Here is a 16,062-nt window from a genome sequence, read left to right on the forward strand (position 1 = left end):
TTAGGATGCATGTAATAGTCACTCCCACATCTGGGAAAATATTCTGTTATCTTATAAAATAACAAGTAGGCAAGACTGAAATCACATCATCTTCTTTTAGAACAATTCTCTAATTCTCTCATAAATCAAACACACTAACCATATTCAGCCTTACCTCCTCTAAGTCCCAATCATGGGGCACCTCCAAGTGAAATCTGGAACAGTCCAAAGAGTCAGCCTTGTACTTACACTCTCTGGCAGGCTGGCTGACACGAAACAACCCTCCAAGCTCCTCCTTGGCGTCACCATCTTCTTCATTATCCTCTGCCACTAAAGAGAACACCGAGATGGAAGAGTGAGAAGAAATCTACACCCTGGAGAACTTGGGACTGAGGGTCCCTCCCTGTGGTAGCAATGAATGGTGGTGCCCTGAGCACGAGCCAGAGAAAAGCCAGGGAAGTGCTGCTTAACATGTCGGGGTGACTCCTGCCTTCCTGCAAGGCAGCAGCAGAGTCCACTGAGGAGGGAGAACAGGGTTGGGAAGGGAAGCGACATTTACAGGCAGAACTTTCAGTTATCAGTTCCTCTGGAAGAATGCTGAGTCTCTAATCACTAAGAGTAAGTAAGCAAACGCTGAATGGAAATCAGTCCACACCAGCCTCTTGAGTCGATGTCCCTAGCTCACACAGACTCCTTTAGCCTTGTTCTAACCATGTAGTAACTAGGGACCACAATATAAAGCCCACCACTTTACATTTCCTTGGCACTAAATTCTACCCAAAAACATTCTCATGAAGGACTTCGTACAGAGGGTACAAGATGACGTAATGAAGAGTATTCTCGTCACAGTCTATGGCAAACCCAAAAATCTGTTTCATACGGCCAATTATGGTTCTCATAAACTGATCATTAAAAACATCTGCCAAATACAAACTATGACAGCCAGAAATATCTTATGGAGATGACAAGTACCACTCAAATCTCCTGCCAATTTCCTCATTGCCTTTTCAGAAAAGTCTAAGAAATTATAATGCTTCTAGATCCGAACCAGAGCTCTTTTACCTGTCCCATAAATAAGCTTTTGAAGATTTGGAGTTACTTGTTGCTGCCTCAGAAAGGCCTCAGCTGCCTTCCTGGAGAGGTCTTCCTTCCACTTGAGGGCACCTGAAAGGACCAATGCCAACATCAATTAAGTCTGTCGCCTCTGCTTCAAGCTCACTGCTCATTCATTCTGAAATCCTTCCATGAGGTACAACATTTGAACAGTTAATATCCAAATCAGCAGATCCTCAAATGCAGACATTCTATTTGTAGAACACTTCAGTGCCAAGCTTATAATGGCAGTGAAATTAAATTTAAGCATACCTGAAGTTTCTGTGGAATAATTATTTTCTTCCTTGTAATCTTCCTCTTTGAGTAAGTCTTCTATATCACTGGTCTCATCAATTAAGTCCTCTGACCCCTGTTTCTGACCAATGACCACTTGAGAAGGCTTCGGAGACTTTTTCCTAATAACCTCTTCATTTTCTGAACCCTTTTCCTCTGCACTGAGAGAGGAGCTTTCCTCAGACTCATCTTCAGATGCAAATGCCTCTTCAGCTGCGCAATGACCGGAATCTGAAAAGGTGAGGGCTGCTTTTTTCATTTTCTTCTCAAGATTCAAACTGTGACTCAGACCATTACTTTGTAAAAGACATGGTTTACTGCCTTTTTCTGTCATCTTAGATTGTAAAATATCCCCCTCTTCCTCTGCAGTGGAGCCCTCATCTTCACTGCTTTCATCAGCTTCCTCTACTTCTCCCTCATCCTCTGAGCTCCTCTCAAGGTCATCGTCACTGTCAGCAAATGCTGGCAAATCTATCTCAGTGTCTTCTTCCACCTCAAGTCTCTGCCGTTTGACACCATTATCAGCCATATACACTTCACCAGTCATCTCAGCATCTTCTTCCTCTTCTGTTTCATCACTAGAGCTATTTTTCAACCTGTCACCTTCAGACATTTCTTCATCATCTTCAGTATCACCATCTCCAGACTCATCTCCCTCACCTCCAAAAACAGCTTTTCGACGTATTCGACCAGTTTTTAAATCCATCTGCTTTTCCTCTTTTGGCATCCACAACCTACATAACCAAGTAAAGCAAAATAATTGAATTTGTGCAACAATCCACTAACCTAGAAATGTCAACTCAATAAATATGCAAAGTAGAAAACACTGTCAAGGAATGGTTTTAAATGACATAGCATAGACAGGAATGATTTGATAAATACTACAATAGTTAATACGCAAACTCATATACAGTTTCCTAACAACACTCTTCCAAAAAACTTAGAGAGAGAATAAAGAGATAACTTAAAAAAGAAAAAAAAGACACAGACTAATTTTAGGGAAAAAAATGCTCAAATTGGAAGTATTTAATAGATTTTTTAGAAGATTAATCACTTCCAAGCTTGAAACAGATGATCTTGGAAAATGGCTGACTCCAGGTTCAAGGCAGGTCCAAAGCAAGCCTGGAACATCCTGTTGTGTCAGCAAGCCGGGAAGTGCTCAAGGAGCAAAAGGAATATGCCAAAAGGACCGAGACAGGCTAAAAGGATGATATAGGCATCAGAAAGAATAATAATAGGAACAGGACAATAACAAATAAAATAAACAACAAAAGTCCACTAGTTAACAGTGATACTAAAATAAAGGGGTGGAAGGGAAAGCTCCTTGTTAAAGAATGCCAGCTAACAAATACAGAAGAATAACATTAAGAATATTGCCATTTTGGCCATTTTGCCCTGGCAGGCTTGGCTCAGTGGTTAGAGAGTCGGTCTGTGGATTGAAGGGTCTTGGGTTCAATTTCCAATCAAGGGCATGTATCTCAGTTGCAGGCTGGATCCCTGGCCCTGGGCAGAGCACCTGTGGGAGGCAAACAATCAATGTGTCCCCCTCACATTGTTGTTTCTCTCTGTCTCTTCCACTCCCTTCTACTCTCTCTAAAAAAAAAAAAATCAATGGAAAAAATATCCTCGGGTAAGGATTAATACACACAAAAAATCATATTGCCATTTGCCCAGGCCAGGTGGCTTGGTTGGGGCACATATAGGACGCAAGCAATAGATGCTTCTCTCACATCAATGTTTCTTTCTCTTTCTCTCTCTGAACATCAATGAAAGAATATCCTCAGGTGAATATTGCCATTTTGAAATCACCAATGCAGTACTTGATAAAGAATCACTAAGACGCTAAATCAAGTCCTGGCCAGTGCGGCTCGGGTGGGCATCCGTGCACTGAAAGGCTGCCAGTTCAATTCCCAATCAGGGATATAGGCGGCTTGATCCCCAGTAGGGGGTGTGCAGGAGGCAGCCAACTGACGTTCTGCTCTCACATCGAAGTTTCTCTCTCTCCCTAAAAATTAATAAAAAATATTTAAAAAAGTAAAAGATGCTAAATCCACAGGATGAAATAAAAAATTATGAAGCTATTTAATGTAGTTTATATAAAATTGTGAAAAAAATCAGGAAAATACTAAAAATGTATTAAGAGAGAATGGACAAGTTAGAATACACCAATAACAAAATGATGACTATATAAAAAGATTGCAGAGAAAAAAAAAGAAATGCTCACAATACAGACATAGAAATTTTACATGAATTATGACTATGTTAGAAAGAGTGTCCATGTAGATGAGGAAGACCAGAAGAGTACTTAAAAATAGCTAATAACACTGACCGTAACAACAGGAATCTTTTAGTTCATACTTGTTATCTGCATCATGAGAAATAGTTTATGTACACTATTGTATTTAATCATCACAATTCCTATGAGATTATGAAATTGTGGCTTAGAGAGAAGTTTTCCCCAAATAGTAGGCCTACTATACTCTACCATGCTATACCACCTGTTAGTTAAGGAGCAGCAGACGATTTTCATTTGTATTTATTTATAGTAAGTTATAAACTAGATAATCCGAATCATTTTCAGAATGATTTTTATTGAGAGTCACAAATCACTACATTAAAACCTAAATGCCCACTAAGTACAAGGTATACAAATTCCCAACCCAGACTGAAAATAATTCACACACATTAATAAGCCACACAGTACTGGAAACTGACACACAGGAGATACCAACACAACGTAAGTAAAACTTTGAGAGATAAGGTATGGCTTCTGGACAGCCACATGTACAAGCTCCCTGACTCTGCTTGTTCTACTATCATGACCACTAAAAGAGCACCAAGTGGCATCAGGTCTTCTAAAAAGCAATCTATGGAAAAGGTTTTGTGATAGTTAAGAATATTCTGGGTCTCGCCCGACCGGGCGTGGGTCAGCGGTTGAGCATCGACCTAGGATCCAGGCGATCGGGGTTCAATTCCCGGTCAGGGCACATGCCGGGGTTGTGGGCTCAATCAATGACTCTGTTATCACTGATGTTTCTGTCTCTCTCTCCCTCTCCTTTCCTCTCTCTGAAATCAATAAAGATATATTTAAAAAAAAGAATATTCTGGGTCTGTTAAAAACGGAATTCTCCATATTCTTTCAAGAAATGTCATGTACAAAAAAAAAGGTAAAAGTCATGTAATGTCACCTAAGGGAAGAGTATATGCACGTACAAAACAAAGCCAAACAAAACAACCTGGAATGAATTCCAAAGTGTACTATGGTGGCCGTTATGGGTGATATAATCTTCTGTAGTATAGTTTTTAAAAAAATTAAAAACAGAAAAATAGCAAACTTACCCTTGATTATCTATATCCTCTGACCCCAGTGGTCTGGAATTGGAAAAAAGTGTCACTCTACTTGAAGCCATCTTGGCATCAATAGTGGAATGGGTGGAAATGAGACTCTGGACCAGTTCATGGGTGGGCTTAGTCTCGTCCTGTCAAGGTGACAAAGAAAGGGAAAGTGAGGAATGCATAAGGATTCTCAAGAGACACATACTGGTTTCAACTACTTTCTCAAAATTACCCTAAACATAACTCCTGAAAACCCTTCTTACTGCCTCAAAAAGAAAATTCTTTCAACAAAGCCTAAAATTGATTTGTCTTCATTTAACTTTTTCAAAGTGCATGCAGTATTCAACCTGGTAACCTAAATACTTAGCTAGGAAAACCCTAGGTGCTGATGCTACAGAATGCACTCATCTTAGCCCAATAAAAATCCCATTTCAGAAAAAGGAAAGAAATAAAAATCTGGAGTCCATTAAAAAAAAAAAATTTGCTACCTTTGACCCCAAAATTTCACTTCAATGAATTTATTGCATAGAAAGATCCCTCCCAGTGAGCAAAGCAGTATGTACAAGGTCTCACTGCATCACTGTTCAGACTAGGGGACAAGGAATGAGACCATCAGCACTCCAAAAACTGCTTCAGTAAATGAAGTTTATCCATGCAATGCAATACTACACAACTGAACAGAGACAGAGGCAGCTCTGCAAACACTAACAGGGAACAGAATTACATATTCGTAGGTGCCCCCAAAACTTGTAAAAGCATTTATATTTAGATCCTCTATAACAAATATTATTTCTCTCTCACACATACACACGCACAGATAACACATTATGGTATTTACATACAATATATAATAATCTAAATAAACAGAGCTATGAAACACATTGATTTTATATAAGGAGAGATGGAAGTATAGGCACTAAACTGCTTACAGTGCTCATGTTGGGAGATGTGGGATACCCTGTGAATCTTGCAGCAGGGAGGTACAGAGTACATGACTTTTACTTTCTGCTTGATGCAGTTAAATATTCTGCGTATTTACAATGGGTATTATCATAAATATGAATACAGATTAAAAAGCTTTGACTAGATTACTTCCTGTGACTGCCCTCACCAATTCCTGGAAGCCATGGCTGCCACCAAGGTCGACATAGACAGCATCTTTGTCATACAGCACACCACCCACTCCAGAGAGAGGAGCATACACCAACTTCTCCTTTTCATTCAAACAGCGCTTCTTTTGTTGTTCAGGAAGGGCACAGGGGTCTGGTAGGAAACTGATGTCACTCACAGCAAAATCTCCTACACCTGGAAGACAGACAGGAAGATGGCTTCAGCTGACAAATCTATCAACCGTCAGCAGAAACGGCCACAGTTGGAAGGCTTCAATCATAAGGGCATCTTTGACACTGGCACTGCGTCTCTCTAGCTAAACATCAGAGCAGAGGGGATTTGGTCAATTCAATATGTTTGCTGGCCAATGCAGAGCTGAGTTACTCTTAAAACGTTCAGCAAGGTGGCTCTACCTTGTTTGGCCATTTTTCAGTTTTCCTCAGAAAATGTAGTCATCTCAAAAATTCTACAAACATAGTACATTTTACAATGAAAGAATACCTGGTATGTGAATCTGGCTTTTATTTTTCAAATGTGCTCCTCTTAAATAACCATAAAGAGACACCTTTCGGTCACACTTGATGTTTGTTCGGATATCTTCTGGGTTTGTCAAATCTTCCATCCTAGAAAAATAAAACCCAATCATATGGCAGAAATGAATGTCAAAGTTGGCGTACCCCCTTCACGTGTCAGTAATTTATCACACTCACTAGTTCACCAAACACGTTTAGAAAATTATAGAAAATAAGAAATAAGGAAGCCCAGTTCCCCACTCGCCAGAGGAAAAGCAACAAACATATGACTGCCTCTCTCTTAGGCTCTATGTAATACACACTCTACAAGATCCCAGAAATGGGAAATGCATGGCCCTGGGACCAGGGAAAGATAAACAACTTATCTAGAAAACCCTTTATGGAAGATTAAGCTTTGACCTGGGTTTTTTTTAGTGTGGCTTGGGTTCTGGCAGATGGAATAAGAGTATTCCAGGCTGAGAAAACAATATAAAAGAAAGCATAAAGGAAGGAAAACCCAGGATACAACTGAGTGACTGGAGCACCACAGTCCAAATTAAAGTTAGAAAAGCAGGATGAGCCACATGCTGTAGCCTTAAATGCTTCAAAATCCTCACATTTTCCTAAACATTTCAAACTTTATTCCCAAAGCCACAGCATCTTTAAGTAATGATACAAAAAAAAAAAAAAAAAAAGCAGGTATTTTCCATCAACCACATTTCTCCCCCTACTATTCAAAAATAAGCACAAAATAAACTCTATTACTGTTCTTTTCCTAATTTCCTTAGCTTTGAAATACCCGGGCAAGGAAGAAAACATGCACATTCACTTTTTACCTGTCTGCCAGGATGTAAGGGTGAGAGGTTTGCCACGTGAGAGGCCTGAACTTCATAACTGTAATAAAACGGCCCAGATTGTGAATTTCTTGGTTTTGATATTCTCCATGTACCATTCCAGAAAGGTAGAACAGCTTGGCACCCTAAATATTAAAAAAAAAAAAAAAAAAAAGAAAAATTTTAATTTCAACTAAATGCTTGTTGATACTGCAGTAAAATAAAAGCCTCTAAATAAGAAGCAATTCTAAGAAAGGGAGACTGCTAGCAAACCAGTGCCAATGCTTCCAGAACCTCTCTGGCCTCTTTCAGGAATCATCGTGTTAGGGCTTTATAAGGGCAAAACTGTAAATACATTTAATTTCAAGACTGTTCTGCTGTCAAGCAGTGGCATCTGTCTGGAGTACTGCAGTGAGTCTCCTGGGCACAGAAAACATCCTGTGACCAATGGGCCACATCAGTGTGAGGGGAGGGAGGAGTGGCAGTATGTGTGCACTATAATTCCTGGTCCTGTAACTATGAGAAACTTTAGACAAATGATTTAAGCCACAAATCTAAAACACTTAGACCCAGACACTGCCTGGTGCTCGGGAATGGAGTCGAAGGAAACACACCAAGAGGTCCAGAATAAAGACTATCTTGAGGGCCTAGCCAGAGTGGCTCAGCTGTTGAGCACTGACCTATTATCCAGGAGATCACGGTTCCATTCCCGGTCAGGACACAAGCCCGGGTTTCGAGCTCAATCCCCAGCAGGGGGCATGCAAGAGGCAGCCGATCAATGACTTATCATTGATATTTCTCTCTCTCTCTCTCTCTCTCTTTTCCTCTCTCTGAAATCAATAAAAATATAGTTTAAAAAAAAAAAAAGACTATCTCAAGGAAATATGCCAGGGACTATCAACAGATATAACGGAAAGTCAGGAGGTGGATCCTACAGAGATGCTTGTTAATCTCTCCTACTCATCCAGTCTATTTTTACAGGATTACAGTGTTAGTATTCAATAATTAATTCTCTTCCTACCGGGTAGACTTCTGTCCAGAACCTGTGCTTTAATCGCTTCTTTGCCTTCTTCAGTTGTTTATTATACTTGAAGGAATCTAGATGAGTGAGAACGCCCATAATTTTAGGAAAGCCATGTACTTGACAGATGTTTAGAAACTCAAATGTTTCCATTTCAAACCCAAAGCTGGCATCTATGAGCATCAGAACCTAAAAACAGAAGACACAATTTCTCAAGGAAACACCCAACACACACCATCAGCAAACTATGGCCAAATATGACCCATCACCTGTTTCACAATTAGAGTTTTACTGGAACACAGTCATGTTAATTCATTTATGTATTGTCTACACCTACTTTTAAGCTACAACTGCAAAATTAAGTAGTTGCAACAGAAACTATGACCGACAAAGCCTAAAATATTTACTACCTGGCCCTTTACAGAAAAAAGTGCTAACTCCTGCTCTAGGCTCAATCAAGTGATTAGTTAGGGATAACCATGAGAGAAAGAAAAACCACCCTCTGACTTGCTCGAAAAAGCAAACATAAAACAATATCTACCAAGATATAAACTTCCATTTCAAGAATTTCAACGTATGGGAAATAGCTCAGAAAAGACTGGATCTAAGCCCTTACCTGAAAAGTTCTTACTTCAAGAAATAAAGTGATGCCTGGCCAGGCGTGGCTCAGCAGTGGAGCATTGACCTAGGATCCAGGAGATCCTGGTTCGATTCCTGGTCAGGGCACATGCCCGGGTTGCAGGCTCGATTCCCAGTCAGGGGTGTGCAGGAGGCAGCCAATCAATGACGACTCTTTCATCATTGATGTTTCTATCTCTCTCTCCCTTTCTCTCTCTGAAATCAATAAAGATATATTTTTAAAGAAGAAAGAAGGGAGGGAGGGAGGGTTTGGTAAGGTGTTTTTAAGCCAAATAACAGGTCTCTAAAAAGGAAATCAAATAACAGGTCTTTGACATCCAAAAGATGGGAGGAAGAGGTAATAAATGAAAAATATTAAAAAATGTAGAAAAAACTAAGTATTTTTGTTTCAATCTTCTCGTATGAAAAACAAAAGTTTTTTGCTGGGAAGTATGTAGTAGAAAATCTCTACCTTATATATTAATTTATAACATGCAATTGCTCAGAAACTAAGAAAAGAAGGCTACCAAATTAGAATGGAGTCAAAGGATAGTAGAGTTATAAATGGTAACCTATAAGAAAATATAAGCAGATAAGATCAATTTTTAAAATGTATGACCCTTCAGATAATCAGCTGATTCCTAGAGACTTAGAGCTCTAACATATTACATCCATGTCCTCATCCTTCTGTAGCTAATTAAAAATAATTTAAAAAACCCAGAGAAACTTATCTTTGATTAAATTATGGGACATTCATAATCCTGAAGTGCAAATTACATGAAGGTGGGCCACTGAGCACTGTGACGAAGTATAGCTGCTGCTGCCGATCACAGGCCACACTGGCACAGAGTTCCCCTGACACTGCAGCAGCTGAAGACAAGTGGGCCAGCTGTGGCTACCCCCATACACCATTCGACAACATGGAGCACCAAGGGGCAAGCAATCAGTTGTAGGATCAGAAGAATAGGTGGCAAACACAATCTTTGTCTTAGCTACAACCTTTGTCAACTGAAGATAAATGAAACCTGTATAACTCCTCCAATGCACACGCATGGGCATGCAAACACAAATTTGTGTATTATGCCCGTGCTATGACTTAGAAGGCTTTATAACAACCCAAAGCAGAGCAACCAACATAAGCCAGGTTAAATAAATTATGGTATACACAACCGAACACATAGTAAGGTTGAGCTACAGAATTATATACCTACAAGAAATAGTAAATGAAAACAGCAAAGCACACAAGTATAATAAACACTGTGTGCTTTAAAAGGGTTGCCTGTGTATTTATAGATGTATCTGGAAGGATACTGCTTTGAGGGGAACTGAGAGATTAGGGGTCAGATCAAGGAAAGAAAAAGCATGCATTGTCTGTACCCTGTAGTACAGTTTGAATATTTTACCAAATGCTTGTGTTCCTTTTCAAACATTAAAAAGATATCTATGAAAGGCATCGCTTAATGAGTATGCTTCTAAAATTAGGACTTAGTATATTTTACATAAGAGAAACTAATGACTCATGATAAACTTTCGGTCATTTCAAATATACAAGATTAATAAGTCTGTACTATTTTGGTTGACAACACATTTTTATTAATGGTAGCATAACATGTTGAAATGTGAATAGCATTTAGCTTTCTGATATTAAAATGGACAGCCATAACACCTATACTAAATTACCTTTATTCTATATTTTAGGAGATTTCCTGGGCCAAAGAACAAAATCTGTAGCTCCGTCACCAAACATGTGTTGATTCAGAGTGCTGAATCAAAAAAACCCACCAAGGTATCTGTTACCCCACACTTTCTAATCAATATGGCTTAACTTTTTTCTCTTTTGCTTTATTTTTGCTAGTTTAAAAAATAATTAACAAACAATACAATTTCCATTTGCTGAGTACTGTATAGATATTTTAAACTCTGACAACTTCTCAATGGCAAACCACATATTTATTTTTCATAATCATTTAGAATAGAGGTTCTGCCCGGCTGGGCATGGCTCAGCGGTTGAGCACTGACCTAGGATCCAGGCAATCGGAGTTCGATTCCCAGTCAGGGCACATGCCCCCGGGTTGCGGGCTCAATCCCCAACAGGGGGCATGCAAGAGGCAGCCGATCAATGACCCATCATTGATGTTTCTCTCTCTCTCTCTCTCTCTCTCTCTCTCTCCTTTTCTCTCTCTGAAATCAATAAAGATATATTTTTAAAAAAATAGAATAATGGTTCTGGCACCATCCAAGAGCAGAGTTCCCACCCTTTGACAAATTATTTAACTTCTGGGAGCCTTGATTTCACCATATGTAAACTGGAGATAATACCTATTTACCTCTGAAGCATCCTGGGGGATTAGATGAGCTAAATTTGTAGAAAGCTGTTAGCATGGTACCCAGTAGGGGTCCAAGAAATGGTATGGTACTTACTATTGTATGTATGTATGTATGCATGTATGTGTATATCTTAATGAGCTTTTATTAGCTACGTTCATTAAAGGTTTTCTCTGTCCTGTGATTTGCTTTTAGCTTTTTGAATACATTTCATTGTGCACATTCCACTTTTATTATATCAATAACTATTATGGTCATCCTCATCAATTCAAACATATCTACTGCATCCCTGATAATACCACTTCTTTAATAATTATAAACCTTTCTTCCCTTCAACATGGGATAAATATCCTACCACAATGCTATAAGTCCCTGTCAGAAACCCACACAGCCCACACTAACTTACCAAATCTGCTACTTTAGCCAGGTCAATCATCATGTTAATGTCACATCCACATTCAATAAAGGTGAGTCTGCGCTTTTTACCTATAAGTGAAAAATTGAAAATTATACTTTTTTTAAAATCTTGAAAAAATATATATCCATTAACTCTAATATTTTTAACTGCATTAAGTAAAGAGCCATATACACTTACAGGAGTATGCCAATTCAAATTTTCATAAGAGAAAACTGATAAAATATATTCCATCTTGGTTTTCTTGCTACGGTTCTCTAACTTTAAAATATCACCAGAAGCCTACTCATATGAATAAAGTGCTCAAACAGGTAAAATTCCAACTAGAACGGGCAGACAAGTAGGTTTCATGATGACCCTCATCCTGCTGTTCGGCAGAGGGCCAGTGCTTCTATCTCTACCAAGCTTCCCATGTTTCTGACAGCTAAGAGCATCCTCAAACCTAATGTAACAGAATGTTCACGGAACAGTCATTTCTACACTAAGTTTAAAGAAATCGTCACCAAAACAAAAATGCCTTAAAGACAAAGAAAAGCCTCAGTCTGAACTACAGTTGACCCTTGAACAATGAGGGGGTTAGGGCTACCAACACCCTGTGCAGTGGAAAATTGCATATAACTTCAACTCCCTAAAAACTTCAGTCGTTTCTTGGTGTCCATGTCCCCTGGTATCCAGGAGGATTGGTTCCAGGACCCCCATGTATATCAAAATCCAAAGGGGCTCAATTCCCTTACATAAAATGGTGCATAACAATGCACAGAGTTGGCCTCTGCATATGCAGACTCCCAAATGCAGATGGAAAGTACTCTTTTTGATCTATAGTTGGTTGAATCGGCAGATGTGAAACCTAGGGATACAAAGAGCTAACTGTATATTTATCCAAAAAAATTGACATAAGTAGGCCCATGCAGTTCAAGGGTCAACTGTATATTATTGCTAAAATGAGAGTTCAGATTCTACCACTGTCATTTGGGAATCTGTTTCATCTTCCCTCAAATTTAGAAAGGTCATCATCTCCCAAAGCAGATAAATTCTCACAGGAAAAAGAGAGAAAAAACTCCCTTACTTCCACAAGAATGGATTGCTCTATAAAATGAAGGTGCTCACCATGATCAAGCCAGCCTGCCCAAGCCAGCCAGGCCTTTCAGAGAAGCAGACCTAGCAAATCCATGCTGCAGTCAGAATAAGATATACATCTGTATCATTATTATCTCTAGGAATCTATCTTTTTCTGAAGCTACAGCCAACTCAGTAAAACTACAAGAGAGGTAATATGAAGTGACAATATTACTTTGGCATTTAGCAGTCAAAAAAAATGTTGAACAAAGACATGCATGCTTCTCAGATGACACCACCTGCCATGTCAGTGCGAGGTAGAACCCTCCTACCTGACACAATTGTTACTGGGCCTCTGATCTCCGTTAGCTTCTGCCTGGTGAAGTTCCGAATGAGGCACTGAATCAAAGTGCTCTTTCCAACTTTTGGAGGCCCCATCACCACCACCACTATTGGTGGAGGCTCCAGTGGAGTTCGATCAACCACTGGAACATGATGCTTTTTTGTCTTCAAATCCTGAGTCCTATTTGTCAAAAAAAATAAATTCATTTTCAAAATATAAAAGGCATTATCCTTATAAGTAAAGATTTTAAAGAGAGCAGAACAGACAATATATAGATACAATGAACTTGTTAACTACTGGCTCCAATCCAAATAACTACTGCAGTAAATATATAACAGGTTGACTTCAACAGTGCAAACTGCTGAAAACTATACAAACCTTAAATCTGATTGCTTTATTAGTTGGCTACAGTAGTTTAAAAAGAAAAAAAAGCAAACATGGAGACAGTGAATCATAATAAATAAGAGCAGAGGCTATGGAATTAAATTTGGCTCTCCTACTGGGAGAATTTAATTCAATGTTTATAGTCCACTGCTTGGTATATAATAAGGATTCATTAAATAAAGCTATTAGTATTACATATTGCAATTATATAAAACATCCAGAAAAAACCACAAGCACACCTATTATCATAGAAACTGTTTGAAGTTTATAAACAAAAAGGTCTATTAAAAAAAACTCAAGCTTTTTCCTTAAGCAGTAAAAGCCAATCAGTATATGGATGTTGGAGACAAGGCAGCTTCCACAGGAAAGACTTCTTATGTTTTAGTAAAGAAATATGGCATGCATCTCCATGTCCTTCAGACCTGAAAAGACTTGTGACTCCAAACATCATCTGGAGACACTCCTACTGTTTAAAAAGAAAAAAAAAATGAAAGAACCATTAGAATCCAGCTAAACACACCTGTGAAAGGATCGAGCCATCCGCACAGCAGACTGCACTGCAAAAGCTTTGGGGTTTCTTTTCCGGGCATCTTCCTCATCTCCAAGTTGAAGATCCTGCAGATGCCGTTTCTTTTTCTTCTCAGCTTTGGGCCCGCTGTTTTTCTTTCTGTGTTTCTTCTGGTCTTTGGTCTCCATAGTGGCTTTTTACCAATTCACAAGTATCTCTAACCTACACTGAATGAGATGAGGGTGGGGGAAGCATTTTATAATCCAGACAACACCCAGGCAAAAACAGTAAATTTCACTTATTTCTTTAAAAACAGATATGTATTTGTTCACCCAGAAGGGGTAGGGATGGCTTAATATTATGCCTAATTTCACTGCTCTGCTATGTTATAAATTAGATTAGTTATCTCTGCTTAGGTTACTACCTATTCATTTTAAGTTTCTACATCAGCACTGTCCATTTTTGTAACGATGGAAACATTCCATAGCTACACTTTTCAACACAGTAGCGACTAGCCATGTGTGGCTACTGAACTTAAAACGTACCAAGTAAAACTGAGAAACTAAAATTTTATTTTAATTAGTTCAATTCTAAATTTAAATTGTCATTGTGTCTAGTAGTTACCATATTGGGCAGCTCAGCGCTAAATATCAATTGGACTAACAAAGTGGCTTCCAAACTTAAAACTATTTTTAAGATATTTTATTTTAAAAATTAAAGCATTTTAATAACATGATAGCAGTATTACTTTTAGTTTTACTCTGTAAAACTTTCAAATTATAATTACCTATATACACTTTAAAAAACAGTAATATCTACCTGTGTGAGATATGACTGGTTGTGGATGATGCCTGGAGACCACAGAGATTTGCAGAAACCTTTACGATTTCTGAGTGTCTCAGGAATTCATAGCCCATAAACTGGGAACCACTGGGTTAAGTTTTTTAAGAAAATCAGGCTGCATGCAATAACAGCACATGGCTAACAAAAAAGGGGATCAGGTCATCCAATTAAGGTACTGGGATAACTTCAGTTCAATAAATATGCCTGCCCTCGATGCGCTAGGCTCTGTGCCAGGAGACGGCTACACCTATGATCTGACTAGCGGAGGGAATTCAAGCTCATGTCTTGGGAGCCGTGCAGTAAGGGCCACATCGGAGGCCGCGCTGTGGTGAGTTCGACTTCCCACACACACCGGCGGAAATAGAAAGTCCACATATACCAGCATAATGTCAAGAAATACTACTCGGGAGGCAGGAGAGCTGGGCTCTAGGAGCACTTAGAAGCTAAATAGCTGTGTGGGCCAGGACACTATTTTTCTTGTCTACTGCATTTTGGTTTCGAGCTTGTACGTACTTGATCCTTTCTCCTTTTCGGGTGGGGGAGAGGAAGCACATTTTGGAAACAACAGATGCGGCTCAGGTCTGTCACTGGCTAAGGTTACTCCGCAATGAGACGACCTCTCCGCGCTCCCTGCCACCTCCTCTCCGGGTCTAGACTCTCAACGCGAACCCACTAGCCACTCTCCCGACGACCTCGGAGCACTGGTCCGGCGGGTACGAAATCTGCCCGGGCAGCGCCTGAGGCACTCCTCGGGGCCGACCGCCCCCCACACCGAGGCGGCCCTTACCGTGCGCTCGCCTCGCGATCCTCCCAGACCCCGGCCCGGCAGCCCGCCCCCAGCCCGCCCCCAGCCCGCCGCCGCGGTCGCCCCCCAACCCCCAACCCGCCGCCGCCGCCCCCCAGCCCGCCGCCGTTACCTCCTTCCCAGCGGCTCCTCTCAGGCCCGCATGGACCACACCGGAACCGGAAAGGCGCCCTACGCGTGGACCCTACCGGCCCGCGGGAAACAAGGCGGGCGCAGAAGAAAGAGACCGGCGGAGGGACGGCTTTCCGAGCCGAGCCGCAAGGAAGGCTTGTGATTGGCCAGTGGTGGGTCCGGCGACGGCCGCGCGTGGGGGTGGCTGGAACTTCTGCCCACAGCCGCGCAGCGTGCGCCGGGGACGCTGGAGTGACCCCGGGGGGCCCCGGAGTGACCCGGGGGGCCGTGGCCACGGTGCGGCCTGACACCTGTTCCTTGTTGCGGGACAAAAGCAGGAAGCAGCAGTGTGGTCACCCTTGAGTCCCCGCGCCCGTCCGCCGACCGGCCTAATGGATTGTCTCTCGGCTGGGAGGCGCCATGGCTCGTCTGCTCGCTCGGCCTTATAGAGGACACAGCTGGACCTGTCTCGGGCTC

At 40.7% G+C, this 16,062-nt stretch overlaps 1 protein-coding gene across 4 annotated transcripts in view; it reads right to left on the reverse strand.

The window, feature by feature from the left end:
• BMS1 (BMS1 ribosome biogenesis factor) overlaps window positions 1-15,669 on the reverse strand; it is a 36,375-nt gene extending 20,706 nt beyond the window's left edge. Inside the window, exons 1-12 of one of the 4 annotated variants that reach the window (XM_081158528.1) lie at window positions 15,587-15,669; window positions 13,839-14,053; window positions 12,924-13,114; window positions 11,527-11,606; window positions 8,178-8,366; window positions 7,160-7,302; window positions 6,313-6,434; window positions 5,813-6,006; window positions 4,705-4,844; window positions 1,345-2,099; window positions 1,042-1,143; window positions 155-309 (exon numbers count right to left, since the gene is read on the reverse strand). In XM_081158528.1, the coding sequence (XP_081014654.1) occupies window positions 155-309; window positions 1,042-1,143; window positions 1,345-2,099; window positions 4,705-4,844; window positions 5,813-6,006; window positions 6,313-6,434; window positions 7,160-7,302; window positions 8,178-8,366; window positions 11,527-11,606; window positions 12,924-13,114; window positions 13,839-14,014 (2,247 nt within the window). In that variant the 5' untranslated portion in view covers window positions 14,015-14,053; window positions 15,587-15,669. Of the gene's footprint in view, window positions 1-154; window positions 310-1,041; window positions 1,144-1,344; window positions 2,100-4,704; window positions 4,845-5,812; window positions 6,007-6,312; window positions 6,435-7,159; window positions 7,303-8,177; window positions 8,367-11,526; window positions 11,607-12,923; window positions 13,115-13,838; window positions 14,054-15,182; window positions 15,274-15,586 lie in introns of those variants that run through there. The other 3 variants (XM_081158530.1, XM_081158529.1, XM_081158531.1) reach the window with 3 other exon arrangements.
• Window positions 15,670-16,062: the final 393 nt, after the last annotated feature.

The sequence above is a fragment of the Miniopterus schreibersii genome (assembly GCF_964146895.1).
Source record: "Miniopterus schreibersii genome assembly, chromosome: 14".
NCBI lineage: Eukaryota > Metazoa > Chordata > Mammalia > Chiroptera > Miniopteridae > Miniopterus > Miniopterus schreibersii.